Here is a 13302-nt window from a genome sequence, read left to right as displayed (position 1 = left end):
TCCTAAGTTGGAGAATATGTAAACTATGGAAACTATAAAACAATAAAATGATTTAAGCAAAGGTAGCAATTCCCATTGCTTTAACTAATGAGTGATACCACATCGCTGGTGCATTAGGAAGAACGCAAGTGAGCTGCAAATAAAGACCTGGGCCGAGCACCGAGTAAAGCATACCTTTCTCGGCCTTTTGGCTAAGATCAAGTGTAGTATCTGTTCTTATCAGTTTAATATCTGATATGTGGGTCATTGATCCACACGATATTAACTCAATTTTTTGAGGGGAGAGTTCATTATGGTAGCTTGCTATCGGGGCTCTCAAGCGTCGCCTTGGTGTTACACTACAGCCTTGGCCTGGCGCACCCCACAATTCAAATCCAAAGTTTTCTGATAACTGTGTGTTTGTTCAATTGTGTTTTTGGTTTCGAGGTTAGGAAATGTAGGACCTAGAATTGTTTGTGCATCGCGACTATAGATTATCAATAGTCTTAGCAGATTGATAGTTCCACTTGTGATTTATTGAGGTGTGTACTAATCATCATTTGCGTCATGAACCTGTCAAGATGTTTGTTGAATAAAATCCTACATGTTTTTTTCTTCTTTTCGGTGGGACTGATGAAAAGAAACGCAAAAGATAGGTAGAAGTACCTCATATAGAATTTTCAGTGTTCTAAATATAATTTTTTGGGAAATTGAAGCTCGCTGTTTATGTAACAATTAAGAGACCATGCATTAGAGGTTTGTTCACTATTTGTCTAGAGGTCCGAGTAAAAGAGTGTACGGATGAAAGTTGAAGGAAAATGCTAGCAGTTGTTGTGTGCTAGTCATAACCTCTGCGCACAATATGAATACATGTGATAATGTAAATGCGCAGTTTGCTAATTTTACTTATAAAATACTTGGTGGATGGGCTAGTCTCTATCTCCTTTCATGAAACTCGTATTGGAGCTGCCTCAATCTATTAAACTAGCTACAGTAGCATGAAGAAGAACTTATTGCTTTTCTTGCAAAAATAATTGCAATCGTTCACCCATTAATTGAATTTTTCCTTAAGACGTCGCTAAAATATCAAAGAAATGCAGTTTGAGCCTGAGCTACAAATCACCAGTGCCACAAAATAAGACAGACGTACGAGTATCAGAGTATCATGAAATTAACCATATAATATTACAATCAACAGGAGGAACAACAGTCTAGTCTACAAAAACAATTACACACAACCCCCCCCCAAAAAAAAAAAAACACAAAATAAGAGGGAGAGGAATTAAATCAAGAACGTTAACTGGATAATGTTACAAGATAACAACATGCGAAAAATTAATGGAGACCCTCTTAAGGATAAGAACCGCCTATGGGCTCAAAAAATTTCTAGCTGTCACATTCCACGTTTATCCACAGCTTAGACCAGTCACCTATAAATAGCCAAAAATGTGAAACCAAGCCTCAGCTCTTATGGTGTCCCATGTCCACAAACGAGATCATCCCAAGATGTTAACAGCATGTCTATCACATGTAATTTACACCCAAGATGTTAGCAGCATATGTCTCTATCACATGTAATTTACACAAGTGCAGATCAAGAATCTTAGCCTGATTGACCACGCAGACTGGAAAGAACATCAAAGTAGAAGTTCCAGTCTGAGCTTGTCTGATCAATTGCCCGCTGACCAAATGGATGTTGCTCTACGTATTTCTGTACATGTTCGGCTTTCAATAATTCTTCCAAATAAATTCGTAAATCACCTCCAGGGCCTACAACAAGGTGCAACTTTTCAATCTTCATAACTTCCATCATTTTATACCAACATAAATTAGAGATTTCCAAGAAAAACTTGGTTCAATAATCATCAGTATTTTTTAAAGCAAAAAAGGTCCATGAGGCTTGAAGTGAGAAACGAAATGCGGACTCTTCTTCGAAGTGAAAAGAACAATATGTGAAAAAAAAAAAGTTGCCACAAATTCCATTAAGTCGCCCATGCTTAATACTCATAGTCAATCGATCACCATTAGCGGATTGCTGCTGCATGTCTGTCTATGTTAACCTAACTTAGCGTGTTGCATCACATCTAACATCATTAAGCAAGGAAAGAAATCAAGCGGCAAGAGTGTCTAAGCCCACTGTGGTTCACACTAGTCAGATGGTGGGAATCAGTTCTAATAACACCACTAAAAGGGGCACATGAAACATAAAAAGGGAAACAACAGTATACAAGTATTAAGCAGTACCAGACAGAGGGGTCTCACCTAGTGAATTATCATTCTCGGCCTTGAAGGTGTAAGAATGAGGAAATATTGCAGTGTGCGCCTGAGGAACAAGGTCATGCATAATGTAGTTACAATCACGCAAATAAATATCAAAAGGGGTCATTTGAGGGGTAGTCTTGGAACCAAAAAGAGGGTGGTGTAAAGCTTACAGGATTTAGCAAGGCCTTGTAGGGAGAATCATCCAATAGTAAAGTATTTGATTCATCATAATCCCCTCTTTCCCAGGGTAGATTGGGATCATATCTGTCCCACACCTTGCTCAGCTCCTTGCAAACCAAGGGCTTATGCTTGTTCTCAAGTGTCTTGAACATTGTCTGAGTGCTATGCGACATATCCTGCGATATTTAGTAAATAGAAATTGCTTATTCTTCTAGGAGGGAAGAGCCCAACGATAAATGGAAAAACCAAAAAATCTATAAACACACATCCACAAACCAATGGTCAGAGAAGTATCATGCTGTGACTGCAGGCTCATTTATTCTTCTTTTTCTTTTCCTTTCCATTTTCTTAATGGTGGGGGTGAGAGAGAAGAAAAGAATGAACTAAGCTTTGGTTAAGAAAGTTCTGGCGCGGCAACATAAGCAGGTAAATTTTCACCAGTAACCTCCTCTCCCACCTTAAAACAAAGGTGGTTTCTATAACCATTCACTATCCTTGCCAAGGGCATGGTCAAGCACCATAACTGATATAGACAGGCAATACAAACGAACTAGGGCCAGTATAATTACAAGGAAGTAAATATAACTTCCCATCCCTTTCTTTCATTTCCAAAAGGGGAAAAACAGCCCATGTGTTCATGCAGTTGGTAATAACTATACACTAAATGCTAAATCCTAAACCCAAAAGGGGAAAAACAGGCAATGTGTTAATGCAGCTGGTAATACTAGAGCCCATTTGGATGGGCTTATGACTTTTGACTTATAAGCCAAAAGCCATAAGCTAGGAATTCCAACTTATGGCTTTTGGCTTATTTTTGTTATATTGGCTTAATAACAGGTGCTTAAAAGCACTTTTTATCTTGCCCAAACACTATAAAAGTGCTTAAAAGCTATTTTGGCTTAAAAGCACCTGAAATAAGCCAATCCAAACAGGCTCCTACTCTCATGCTCGCAAAGGAATTGTAAAGTTACAATGATCCATCAGAGCCCTAACAATCTGGCAGACCACGAGAGTTCCTTAGGCATCAGTGACTCAGCGTAGATCATGGCCAAAAGATCACAAAGGAAATAGGATCTTTGCCCAAGCAAAGAAAAATAATGATAGGGAATCATACTCCTTTTTCTTTTTTTGAAAAGGAAATCATACTCCTTTTTCTTTGCTTTTCTTTTTGTCACTTCCTGCTGTTTGGAAGAGGAATTTAAGGGTGCAACTAGGAAAAGCGATCTGGAACGATGTGTGGAAGGAGGACTGCTTACCCAACAAAATAACAACTTGTGCTTCAGGTTTCCCAATAAATAATCAACCACTTTAACAACGATCTTCCTGCACAAACATATATTCTGGTAAATGTTTATCCCAAGTACACCATAAAATGCATTAGAAAAACTAAATCATTATACAGGGTAAAACATAAAAGATCATGTCAGGAAAATGACAGAAACACAAGAAGCATTTCAAAATCAAGGATTACTTGGATCTAGAAGACCAGATGCCCACGTCAAATCTTTCAAAGCAAAATTTCAGAAAATCATTACAGTAGGGTCTCTTGAATACTGCAAACAAAGTGACAGGTATTTTATGTAAGAACCATGTGTGTTCATCTTGCGAATGAAGGAAGTTCGAAAGGTCATTAAAGCAATTAAATAAAAAGTAAGTCATCAATTCTCACTTGCCCGTCTCCAGAAACAAGCATCTGGATTACAGTCTTTTGGTGGTGGATTGACTACATCAGCAAGTAGTCCATTAACATCAAGGATGAGAAGTTTTCTCCTCAAACAAGGACCCTTCATCATGCAGAAATCACCTGGCCTGGTGGGAGTCGCATGAACATGCATGATTAACTCTGAATTGTGAGTGAGTCGAGTCCTTTCACTACAGCTTTCTGGCGAAATTCTTCCAGCTTCAAATAATGAAACTTCTCCTTCCATTGCGCCATTTGCAACCTTAACATCATCTCCTTTAGGTCCTAAAGGAAGCAATTGCGCATCAGAATTCTCTAAACTAGTCACATCTTCAAAGGAAATATTTGGATTGAGTAGACCATTTTCTACTTCTCCATGCTTGTTATTTGAGGGAACATTGGTCTGATCCATGCTACAAGGGTCAACCTCTTTGCTCAACGCCTTCATCACACTTGTTTTCTTCTTTCTCTTTCTCTTTTTCTTTCCCTTAACAGAACTCTTTTCCAAAAGAGTTGTGGCCCCTTCTGTTTGTATTTCTAGATGCCCTAGAGGAAGCAATTGTGCATTAGAATTGTGTAAACTAGCCACGTCTTTAATGGAAATATTTGGATTGAGTAGACCATTTTCTACTTCTCCATACTTGTTATCCAGCAGGCTTGGATTTGAGGGAACATTGTTCAGACCCGTGCTACATGGGTCAACCTTTTTTTTCAATGCCTTCATTTGTTTCTTCAATCTCTTTTTCTTACCTGGACTCTTTTCCAAAAGAGTTGTGGTCACTTCTGTTTGTATTTCTAGATGTCCTCGAGGAAGCAATTGTGCATCAGAATTCTCTAAATTAGCCACATCTTCAATGAAAATATTAGGATTGAGTAGAAAATTTTCTACTTCTTCATGCTTGTTATCCAGCATGATTGGATTTGAGGGAACATTGTTCAGACCCGTGCTACATGGGTCAACTTTTTTTTTCAATGCCTTCATTCGTTTCTTCAATCTCTTTTTCTTACCTGGACTCTTTTCCAAAAGAGTTGTGGTCAGTTCTGTTTGTATTTCTAGATGCCCTAGAGGAAGCAATTGTGCATCAGAATTGTCTAAACTAGCCACGTCTTTAATGGAAATATTTGGATTGAGTAGACCATTTTCTACATCTCCATGCTTGTTATCCAGCAGGCTTGGATTTGAGGGAACATTGTTCAGACCCGTGCTACCTGGGTCAACCTTTTTTTTCAATGCCTTCATTCGTTTCTTCAATCTCTTTTTCTTACCTGGACTCTTTTCCAAAAGAGTTGTGGTCAATTCTGTTTGTATTCCTAGATGTCCTCGAGGAAGCAATTGTGCATCAGAATTCGCTAAACTAGCCACATCTTCAATGGTAATATTAGGATTGAGTAGACCATTTTCTACTTCTCCATGCTTGCTATCCAACACGCTTGGATTTGAGGGAACACTGTTCTGATCCATGCTACAAGGGTCAACCTTTTTGTTCAACGCCTTCATCACACTTCTTTTCTTTTTCTTAACAGGACTCTTTTCCAAAAGAGTTGTCGTCGATTCTCTTTGTATTTTTAGATGTCCTAGAGGAAGCATTTGTGCATCAGAATTCTCTAAATTAGCCACGTCTTCGATGGAACTTTCTTCATTTTTAGGAGCCTCCAGATTTTTAAGCATTTGATCCAAATTTTGCTGTCTTTCCTTTTTGTTAGCCCTCTTCCTCGCTGTTTTTCTCTTCCTCTTTGATATCAATTTTGCACTCTTAGTAATAGAATCTTCAGTTGAAAGTGCGTCCATTTAGATATGCAGAACTTTAAGGAGAGCACCTGGTGGATCACTAGCAACAACAAGCCAGAGTGAGTCAGTGATGTAAGGACCTCCAACTTTCACTCAAGCGCAGTTCCACCCATAACATAAGGTGGATTAACAATGAAAGCAGTCAATTGATTAGATTTTGAAAATTTATCCAGAGCCACAAACCACAAGTTATGAAGAAAAAGTAATTAAAAGAAAAGGAGAGATGTCAATATTGGAATGCAAAATTAACAAACAGTAAACCCTGCATGGCTGCACATGTTTGACCTCAAGCTCCAGAAAAAGGGAAATGTGACTCTTCGTGCACAAATTTCATGAATTATTATCTTAAGCGTCCATTTTGGGATTTAAGTGGTATCTTAGGTCAGCTTATCTTTTCTTTTTTTTAAATCACCGTGCTGTCCAGGACAACTTGTGCGCACCTCGACTAATTCCACTAGCACAAGTACTCAGTAACTCTACCAGGGCTTGGACAGATGGAAAGAAAATCACCTAGTGTTAGTTATTACCTTTCTCCAAAGAAAAAAAAAAAGGGGGGGGGGGGGGGAGGGGGGGGAGGGGGGGGGAGGGGGGGGGGGGGAATACCTAGTGTTTTTGCCTCCACTGGGGTCATCTTAGATCAATTGATTTTGATCACTTAAATACCAAAAGGTGAAACTTTATAATCTGCAGTTCGAATAATTGGAAAGGGAAGTAAATGTCCCTTCAAAGTTCCCAACCCTCATACTTCAAGACACAATAAAATTAGTCCTCGAATAATCGTGCCTCAATTCCATGATATTTCATAGATTATGGGAAATTATTAATTTAGACAAATGCTGTAATATTTTAAATTTGCCTGAACAGAACTCGGGTATGTTGTTGTTTGTTTGTTAGAACTCTGGGATAGGGTAAACAAGAAGTGGAGTTTTGATTATTTTAATTGCTTAACTTTAAATGGCTAAGAATAGAAATCTGTCAAATAACTAGAAGTTAGTATATGTTGGAGAAGGGTAGAGGGTCAGGCCCACTATCTGCTTACGGATTGGCCCTCGGGGATTCTCGGTTATCAAACAAAAATTAGAAGTTAGTAAATGTTTATCCAGTCTATGATATTTCAAGAATGATGAGCAATTATTTAATTATAGAACACTAGTTACTCTTTTTTCTTTTGGATCAGTAAGACGGAAATAGACCTCAGACTTTTCAATAAGAAAAAATTGCTTGTCCCGTAAAAATAAATGAAGACAAGATTCTCTTTAGCCCAAGAAAAAAATGTGAACCAGCCCAGAAAATTTGAAATGCCCAGCCCAGAAGAAAGGGAAATGCCTCAAATATGAACCACCACGTAATAGCTACATTAGAGAAATTTTTTGTATGCCATTAGTTATATGTATCACCTGATTGGATATACTAGACTGATTCAGATATAAGGGCATTCAAAAGTAATGATTTCAATAACTAAAGTTAAAAATAGTTGGTAACAATTCCCTATGTCCAAATTATATGATACTCTTTCCATCTCAGGAGGTCACCGAATGTATGCCATTCCATCGGCATACACCTTCAAGTACTGAAATTCAAACATATGATGTGATGTTTACTCTATCAGCCTACTTTTTCACCCAATACTTTGATATTTACCCACGATCACCAATATACTTAATAGATAAGCCAAACCAACACTTTACACAGCAGTCAAATTGGACAAAGGGAATAAATTCACAATTTGAAGGATTTTGTAAAACTTAGAAGTATAAATTGTTGTGAACAAAGCTAACTCCATAAGGGCCTACGGGCTAGAAGTGGTGAATGAGACTCATTCATTTGGGATTACTGGGCCGAGTATAACGTTGGGGTGTTTTATTTGGCATCCAGGGCCAACTAGCAACTAGTTTAAACGGGCATAGGGTTTGAAAGAAGGGGTTTATACATATTGTGATGCTTAGGCAAAGTCCGCTACTCTCATCCCGCTTTCTCTTAGTCTAATTCCTCATGTCCGTCTACAATCTATCCTAGTTCTTACATTTAATAGTTCTGTATTTCCGTTTGGCCTTTTGCCATTTGAGTTGTTGCATTTACTTTCAAGAATTGTAATTGAACTTTAGTCTTATTAATATAGTTGAGAAACCGGTAACTATCACATTGGATTTGAGTCCATTACATAAATTCAAAATGCATGTTTTAAGGTGTAATCATTTTGACCTTTCCCCGAGAGTAATATTCATAAAACTGATTAGTAATACTACGGATGATGTGACCCAGAATAATTAAGGAGCAAGGAGGGGTATGTTAGGCTTGCGATGTGGTATATTCCGGGACTGTTCGAGTTAGTTATGTATTTTAGCTTATTACATTTTGACCCTTGTATGTACTTTATTTTCTTTTTGCCTTTCAGTCCCTTGTTCAGTTAGAAGGGGGTTATATGTAGCTCAATTGGTATTGAGCAGATCATGGATAATGAAATATCAGTCTTCTTCTTTTTCTTAGCTTAGTTTTCCTTTCATTTCTGCTTCGGTAATCTCAGATTACATCAGTGGTATCAGAGCTTGATCCTCGCAACTGTGGGTGTTCATCAATGGCTTCCGAGATGGAGGAGATAAAGATAAGGATGGAGAAATTGGATTCATATATCTCAAATATTAACAGCAGTTATGATAGAATGGACAATAGATTGAGGGAATTTGTCCAAGAGATGAAGTTCTCAATTGAAGATGGAGAGAAACTAGTGACTCATAACCGTAGAAGAGAACCAGAGAAACCACTACAAACACCATGTCCATTACCACTCCAAAACCCTTTATACACCTCTAATTTCACTCCTTGTCACTCCTTGACAAGCCATTAGTTCCCATTCATCTCCTTCTTGGTGCTACCCATCGGAGTTTGCTAGGGTTCCCTCTAATTTTCGGACCATAGAGAGCTATACAAGCAATGTTTACAACAGTGACACCAACGTGAGCTCCTACACGAAATGTAATACGACATGTAATCCTCATCAGCAGAACAATGTTGATCTCAATCTCAAATTAGATTCCAATGGCGTTGAATTTGGTGGTGTGAATCCACACGCCTATCAATACTACAGTGCATATCCAAATTCTTATGGCAGCATTAAGTGTTAAGGTGGCGGTTCTTATCAGAATCCATATGCGCATCATTATTCCGGTGTAAATCCCAATTCAAGTCCAGATTCCTTTGGAGTTGGGTTAAATCGTGGGTTTGTATTGCCATCAACAGCGATTGAATTCTGGCCAACTTCCTCCTCCTACCGCTGGATTTGCAACTTGTCCTTTCTCTTCTCACGAGGTTGGTGCTCTTGAAACTTTTAATCTCGCCGTCGCTGTTACATACAACAATTATAATATTCCTGTGAATTTGGATTTGGCGATTGATGCAAGTCTATCAGAAGAAAGGGGGGTTGACAAGGCAAATATGGAAATTCCTGTGCAACTTAAGTATAGGAAAATGGGCACTCCGAACCAGGTGCAAGAGGTGTTTGAGGAAATGCCTACTAATGAGGAGGTTATTATTGGTTTCAACAGCTGCGCCAGCAAGGAGAGCAATACACAATTAACGAAACCAACAACTGACTCGGGATTGATTGCCCCTGTTTCCGCTAATTTCTGCTATGTAGATGAGACATTGAAGGAAGAGAGCTTGGAAGAAGTCGAACCTCTGAAAGGGGTGGAGTGCCCAGCTCCTGAGATGCTGATGGAGCCGATAGTGAGTCCGCCTAACAGTGTGTACTGTCTCAAAGTCAACGTGGCTGACCCTTCATCACGGATGATTGTAATTCCGCAAGCACAAAATCTTGGGCAACGTCCAATTGTGATACCGGCAAAGCAGCTGATTCAATCACCAAAATCGACGAGGAAATCAATCTGAATAAAGTTGAGGAGAATGATGAAATAGTGATGCAGGAACATCTTTCAACTGTTGAAAATAGGGCTGTGGAAACAGATGCAACAAAGAATAAAAAAGTGGAACCTGCTAGACATTAGGTGATTCACAGGGTACCTTTCTAGACAAGGAAGATGTAGTAATGAGTATTCAGGAAGAGATTGATGATATAGATGCTGAAATGGAGAATGAACAATCTGAGCCTCTTGGAGGAGGAAAAGAGAGCATGACCAGGGAGCTAGAATCAGTACTTGCAACACATGTTTCTACAGAAGCTAGTGTGAAGCATGCAATTGTAAGTTCTCCATGGATCTTACATTTCCTGATTGCGCAATTTTTGAACTCACAAGTACCCATTGCTGTCACTCTTCCACATGATCCTGGTGGATTAAGATGCCTCAATTTCATATTCGCTTTGGCAAATGTGCTTAGTGTAAACCACGCTAATTCTTTTCTCGATGCTTGTGGTAACTGGTGGGATAATGAATATTCAGAAGCATTTACTGAAAAATTGTTCCATGTGTTATCTACTTGAGTAATTCACTTGAAGGAGGAGATAATTAAGTTTCCAAAGTCAAGTGACAGTTTCTCATTTTCACTAGTTAACAATTGCTGCGATTTATTTCCAAATGAGGTACATTATCAGTTTTCTTCTTTGATAGGACTATGATGGCTCTTGGAGTTTTTCCAACGGGGGATGACCTTTCCCTTCAAAGGCTAAGGGTGTATGCTGAAGTTCTTACTCTAATGATCATGAATTGCAAATCAAAGATTGTCAAAACATGCATTGCTGTTAGGAGGGGGTCCAAGTTCATTTATCTCAAAGAAAGTATTGAGCCTATTGCATACATGGTGTCGTGTATGCTTACTGATCTTGTAAGGATGACAATGCTTAAGTTGGGAAGTTCTATTCATTACCTCGACTAAAGTTTACTTCTGTTAGTGATAAAATAATTCTTGAGAGTGCACTTCTTGATAGGCACGGGAAAGGTGAAAACATTGAAGATTATGAGAGCACACTTCATGAACCTGGGAGCAATTTGACTACTTGGAACGTAGCAAGTTGGGATTATACTCACCACAAATGTATGGACATGGTGCTCAATTTGTCTGAGAAGATGTCAAGTGAAAGCTATGAGATAACACTTAATAATTATGTGATGTTTGTTTGTGTCGTCACAGCTTGTAGTTCATATGAGGCTGCTAAGATATGTGTTGGTAGCTATGAACTTACGAGGGTAAAGTGCTGCATTGAACTACAGAAGATTGCAAATAAAACTTTGCTTAAGCTTGTTCCTAAGTATTCTGGAAACTATGCCAATCCTGCCAATACATTTGCAACTGTTGTGAGCTGGGGACAAGCTTAGCTCACTAAGAAATATGTGGGCAACAAGCAGGACTCAAGATTCAAGTGGAAAATGCTAGTACTAGTTATGGGCTGTCAGATTGATTCGGAGACAAGGACTTCTATATTTAGGGACTCTTTGCAATTCCATTTCGATCCTGGTGGATCAGATTACATCAGTCATTCTCTCATATTGGTCAGATTTCGAGTCTTCCTTCCTTGAGGACAAGGAAGTTTTTCAGGGGAAAGTACTGATGTGACCCAGAATAATTAAGGAGCAAGGAGGGGTACTATAGGCTTGCGATGTAGTACATTCCGGGACTGTTCGAGTTAGTTACGTATTTTAGCTTATTACATTTGGACCCTTGTATGTACTTTATTTTCTGTTTGCATTTCAGTCCCTTGTTCAGTTAGAAGGGGGTTATATGTAGCTCAATTGATCATGGATTATGAAATATGAGTCTTCTTCTTTTTCTTAGCTTAGTTTTCCTTTCATTTCTGCTTCGGTAATCTCAGATTACATCGACAGAGTAGATCAATAAAAGGTCACAAGTTTGTAGCAATTCTCACATGAAAGCAAACGAGAATGCAAATTAACACGCAAGCAAAAACAAAGAAGTACAAAGATCATTACGAAGCATAAAAGCTCCTATTCTATCAAGAAAAAAGAATGTAGAATAAATTCAGTATCTGAAGGATTTTGTAAAAGTTTACAATTAATATTCTAAGGTGTAATCACTTTGACCTTTTTCCTGAGAGTAACATTCAGAAAATTGATTAATAATAATTGACTTGGGAGTAAATCAATAAAAGGTCACAACTTTGTAGCATGAGAAATAGAATGCAAATTAACACGCAAGCAACAAAGATCAAATTTTGAGCCTTTCTTAGTATAGCAGGAGCAGACACGAAGCATAAAATTCTTATTCTACCAAGAAAAAAGAGAATGTAAGGGTTAGTTTGGTCATATTAAAAACACATAGGTGTAATCTAGAGAAGATGGAACTTACAAATTTTATTCGCCGGGAAAGGAGATCGCCGATGGAGATTTGTGGTCGTTCGATTGAGTATTGGCGGGCTGAGATTGGAATTTGGGTCCAAGTAAGGAATATCCGTTTCGTGGCGCCCTAACTGCTACGAAAAATCTGGGCTGGACTCTTTCTCAACGCTGTCTTCTCAGCCCTATAATGTGGTTTTGTTTTGGTTTAGACAAAAAATTGGGGCTATAAGTTAGCCCAATTACTCACCAACGGCCAATTCAAAATTTGTAAAATTACTCAAATGACTACCTTATGGTAGTTTTCTATCATTTATAGCTACCCTTTTAAATATTATCATTTGTAGCTATGTTTTCCCAAATTAAGATATTTTTTCAGATGTATTTGATGCGTGTAAATTCATAGAAACACAGTAAAAAAGAAAACATATCTCTTGATTTTAGGCCATAACGGTGGGATCATTTAATTAGTTATTAATGGGTATTTTTTACCATACATTTAATTAGTTATTAATTGGTACTTTTTACCATACTCTTCCACATTATCAGATTTTAGATTTCTTTTTCATAACAGTTTTCTAGTCCTTCATCCAATCTTTAACATTCAAACGTAAAAAATCAAAATTTCAAAATTTGAAAACATTCAACAGCCAATGTATTTGAAGTTTTCAATATTGATTTCGTATTTTATTTACCCATGTATTTGATAGCATAACTAATGTATTTGAAATTTCTAATCAAACTCCATGCATTTTATATTAAATATCATGTATTTGTGTGAGTAACAATTTGCATCACCCATGTATTTAGTGGTAATGTATTTGAAGTTTTCAATTCTGATTTCATTTTTTATTTACCCATATATTTGATAGCATAACTAATGTATTTGAAGTTTCCAATCAAACCCCATGTATTTTATATTAAATCTCATGTATTTGCATGAGTAACAATTTGCATCAGCCGTGTATTTGATGGGATTAATTTGAACAAATACATAAATATATAGAAAACTTACCATGTATTTGTGTCACCCGTGTATTTGAAACTAGATGAACTGATGGAATTAATTTGAACAAAATACACAAATATATAGAAAAACTTACAAAAATACACCACCAACCACAACAATTAGTAGTTATATCATAGAACATACACAAATACATATATTT

The 13302-nt window shown here is 37.7% G+C and overlaps 1 protein-coding gene and 1 non-coding gene across 6 annotated transcripts; one reads left to right on the top strand and one right to left on the bottom strand.

Moving 5' to 3' along the window:
- Positions 1-170: 170 nt before the first annotated feature.
- LOC132625269 (U2 spliceosomal RNA) lies at positions 171-365 on the top strand. The gene has a single exon (XR_009576714.1). It is a non-coding gene; the product is annotated as a U2 spliceosomal RNA (small nuclear RNA).
- Positions 366-1142: 777 nt separating this feature from the next.
- LOC132621520 (uncharacterized) lies at positions 1143-12323 on the bottom strand. 5 transcript variants are annotated; one of them, XM_060335821.1, is made up of 8 exons: positions 12147-12323; positions 9565-9772; positions 4091-5931; positions 3893-3974; positions 3678-3744; positions 2412-2597; positions 2242-2302; positions 1143-1749 (listed from the first exon to the last, which is right to left on the bottom strand). In XM_060335821.1, the coding sequence occupies exons 3-8, from the start codon at positions 5889-5891 to the stop codon at positions 1583-1585; spliced, it is 2364 nt and encodes a 787-aa protein (XP_060191804.1). In that variant the 5' UTR covers positions 5892-5931; positions 9565-9772; positions 12147-12323; the 3' UTR covers positions 1143-1582. The 5 variants fall into 5 exon arrangements, with proteins under 5 accessions (XP_060191804.1, XP_060191805.1, XP_060191806.1 ...); XM_060335822.1 differs by having other exon boundaries at positions 4091-5920; XM_060335823.1 differs by having other exon boundaries at positions 9565-9737.
- Between the last annotated feature and the right edge of the window lie 979 nt (positions 12324-13302).

This window comes from Lycium barbarum, chromosome 12 (genome assembly GCF_019175385.1).
Source record: "Lycium barbarum isolate Lr01 chromosome 12, ASM1917538v2, whole genome shotgun sequence".
In the NCBI taxonomy this organism is placed as follows: domain Eukaryota; kingdom Viridiplantae; phylum Streptophyta; class Magnoliopsida; order Solanales; family Solanaceae; genus Lycium; species Lycium barbarum.
The sequence above is the reverse complement of the archived record's forward strand: the minus strand, read 5'-3'. Positions and strand labels throughout refer to the sequence as shown.